The sequence below is a fragment of the Abramis brama genome, assembly GCF_963993115.1.
Source record: "Abramis brama genome assembly, chromosome: 15".
In the NCBI taxonomy this organism is placed as follows: Eukaryota; Metazoa; Chordata; class Actinopteri; order Cypriniformes; family Leuciscidae; genus Abramis; species Abramis brama.
This window is the reverse complement of record NC_139977.1, coordinates 20,805,984-20,809,092: the sequence shown is the minus strand read 5'-3', so window position 1 is coordinate 20,809,092 and position 3,109 is coordinate 20,805,984. Positions and strand designations below refer to the sequence as shown.

General features: G+C 36.1%; 1 protein-coding gene across 1 annotated transcript; it reads left to right on the top strand.

Annotated features, from left to right (window-relative positions):
• Positions 1-367: 367 nt before the first annotated feature.
• On the top strand, positions 368-1,294 carry LOC311097952 (olfactory receptor 5K1-like; the record flags this gene model as incomplete). Its single annotated transcript, XM_084137963.1, has 1 exon — positions 368-1,294. One exon carries the CDS (start codon positions 368-370, stop codon positions 1,292-1,294), a length of 927 nt encoding a protein of 308 aa, XP_083994089.1.
• Positions 1,295-3,109: the final 1,815 nt, after the last annotated feature.

Here is a 3,109-nt window from a genome sequence, read left to right as displayed (position 1 = left end):
TAGGTTGAACTATATAGTTAAAAGAAAAAAGGCCTCCAGAGCTTATTGAAATTCCCCTAAGTTTTATTTGGTAGAGCCTCAGAGAACTTAAACTGCGAAAGTTCTTTATAAGCAGGTGAGTCCATAATAGTACTTCCACTTAATAAATGTGAGCATGCAAGATCACAACTCAAGGCAAGTCAGCGATAATTGTTGACTGGTGTTTACTCTTATTGTGTGTTAAAAGCATGTATGCCGTATCTTTACATTTATATTTTTAAATTAAACAGATACAGTTGTTGTTTTTAATTGCAACATTTTGAGGGTATTTTACATACGGACAAATGTAATCTTAAAAAACTTATATATGATGAATGATGAATATATGATGAATAATATTACAAACTTTGCAACCTACACTCTGATGGAACCACAGGATGCTAAATCATACAGGTATATTTATTTCACATGCTTTTTTTCCCTCTATGTTATGATACTGTTTGTGAACATTTGGCTCATTGTGGTCATTGTCTTGGAGAGAGCCCTTCATGAACCAATGTACATTTTTCTGTGCAATCTCTGTGTAAATGACCTTTTTGGAACAGCAGCATTTTATCCTAAAATACTGCATGATTTAATAATGAATTCATATATTATTCCATCTTACATGTGTGCATTCCAGGCCTTTGTTGTTTATACTTATGTTATGTGTGAATATTGTACATTAGCAGTGATGGCATATGACAGACATGTGGCCATATGTCAACCTTTAGACTATCACTCAAAGATGAACAAATATTCTTGCAGCATATTACTTGGCTTATGTTGGATCATACCATCTCTTACTATGTTCATTGCAGTTTTCTTGTCAAATAGGTTGGTACTATGTAAAAATCATATTGACAAACTGTATTGTGACAACTGGTCAATTGTAAAACTCTCATGTGGATCAACCTTTATCAATAACCTTTATGGATTTATTTTTATTTCATTGTATTTTGGCCTTGTGATTGTAATTATGGTGTCCTATATTAAACTTATCATTGCATGTAAAGCATCATTGGAATGCAGAAGGAAGTTTTGGCAAACATGTGTGCCTCATATACTTTCACTGATAAATCTTACTGTTGCAATACTTTTCGATACCATCTATAACAGATATGGATCTAGTGATTTCCCTGCAAACCTGCGTAATTTTTTGGCTATAGAAATGATTATTGTGCCACCTCTTTTCAATCCTGTAATCTATGGCTTAAAACTGACAGAAGTTCGCAAAAGAATCCTAAAATTATGCATGAATTGTACTAAAAAATGACAGTATGAAGTATGTTAGGTCAAGAAAAAATAAAAGTAAAATGAGTGATGCTTTTATCTTTTCATTATGCTGCAAATCCTATTAATATTTTAGTAAGTGCTAATGTACACTGAGCGTTCACATTCACAAAATACATCTTGACAAGGGGCCCTATCATGCACCCGGGCGCAATGCGGCGCCTGGGGCAACACAAATGTTTTTTTAACTAGTTTCAGCCTGACGTGATTATCATTTATCACACTCTGCTTATTACACACACAGGGACACGCATCAGCACACAAACATGCCAAATATTAAAAATAAAAGGATTACGATGTAAAAGATTATTATTGTGTAGATAAAGATATGGTGGGCTTTAACCCCGCACACCAGCAGATCTGTTCCCTCTCTGGAGAAGCGTTCAGTCTTTCCGCTTGCAAATTCCGCTATGGTGCGACCGCAACTGGCTTTTAAAGGGAATGGGAGATGGGACTCTGATTGGTTTATTGCACGTTATGCCCAAAATACACCCAATACTCATTAAGAGAATAGAGACCAACCATTTTCCCCGTCATTAAACATGCCCTAACTGCACTTGCACCATGCGCTTTATACCATGCGCTTAGATCATTAAAATAGGGCCCAATGTATTCATCAGGACTTTTAGTATCCTGAAGGGGTATATTTTGTAATGACTGTCTGACTGTATATTTTATTTTTCCCTAACTTATTACACAACTACAGTGCCGGGCAGAATTATTTGCCTTGGTAAATATGATCAAAGATGGCTGTAAAAAATAAATCTGCATTGTTAATCCTTTTGATATTTTATTAAAAAAATTAGCAAAAATCTAACCTTTCATTGAAGTAAAAGAACTGAAAGTGGGGGGAAAATCACATTATGAAATAAATGTTTTTCTCCAAAACACGTTGGGAACAATTATTTGCCCCCTTTTATTAAATACTTTTTGCAACCTCCTTTTTCCAAGATAACAGCTCTGAGTCTTCTCCTATAATGCCTGATGAGTTTGGAGAACACTTGACAAGAGATCAGAGACCATTCCTCCATACAGAATCTCTCCAGATCCTTCAGATTTCCAGATCCATGTTGGCGCTTCTTCTCTTCAGTTCAGCCCACTCATTTTCTATAGGGTTCAGGTCTGGGACTGGGATGGCCGTTGCAGATGCTTAGTTTTGTGCTCAGTGACACATTTTTGTTTTGATTTTGATGTTTGTTTTTGGATCACTGTCCTGTTGGAAGATCCAAACATGGCCCGTTATAAGATTTCTAGCAGAGGCTGTCAGGTTTTGATTTTTGTTCATAATCTTTCTTTTTAGTAAACTCTGTGTACACAAACAATGTTCTCAATGCTCGAGTTCATGTGTAGACCCCCTGGTGATACTTCAAGCAAAGTTTAATGTTGTGTCGAGCCTTCTTAGTGTTTTAAAAATAGCGATTTTTGATGCTATCATAGTAGTGCCCCAAGCACTCCCATTCAAAAGACAATTTGACCGAAAAACTAAAATACAGTCAAACTTAAAAGTGGCGTTTCCATTCTAATTATGCTTTTAAATGAAAGTTTGCCTCAGGTAGATTAACAAAAAGACCCTAGGTTGCATTTTGGCGACAGTTATCCTTTAACTCCCCCTCACTCCCAAAAGGCTCACAGGAAACATACGGCTTCAAAAGATTAACATGGCAGAGCGTGGTCTTTGTCCTACGAGCTGGAATGGAAATGATATAGTTTTGATCAGAAAGCTTCTTTAATACAGAAAATTGTCCAGAATATTTTGCTTGCCACGGAGAAGTAATTCGAGGCAAAAGAGCTAAAGCCT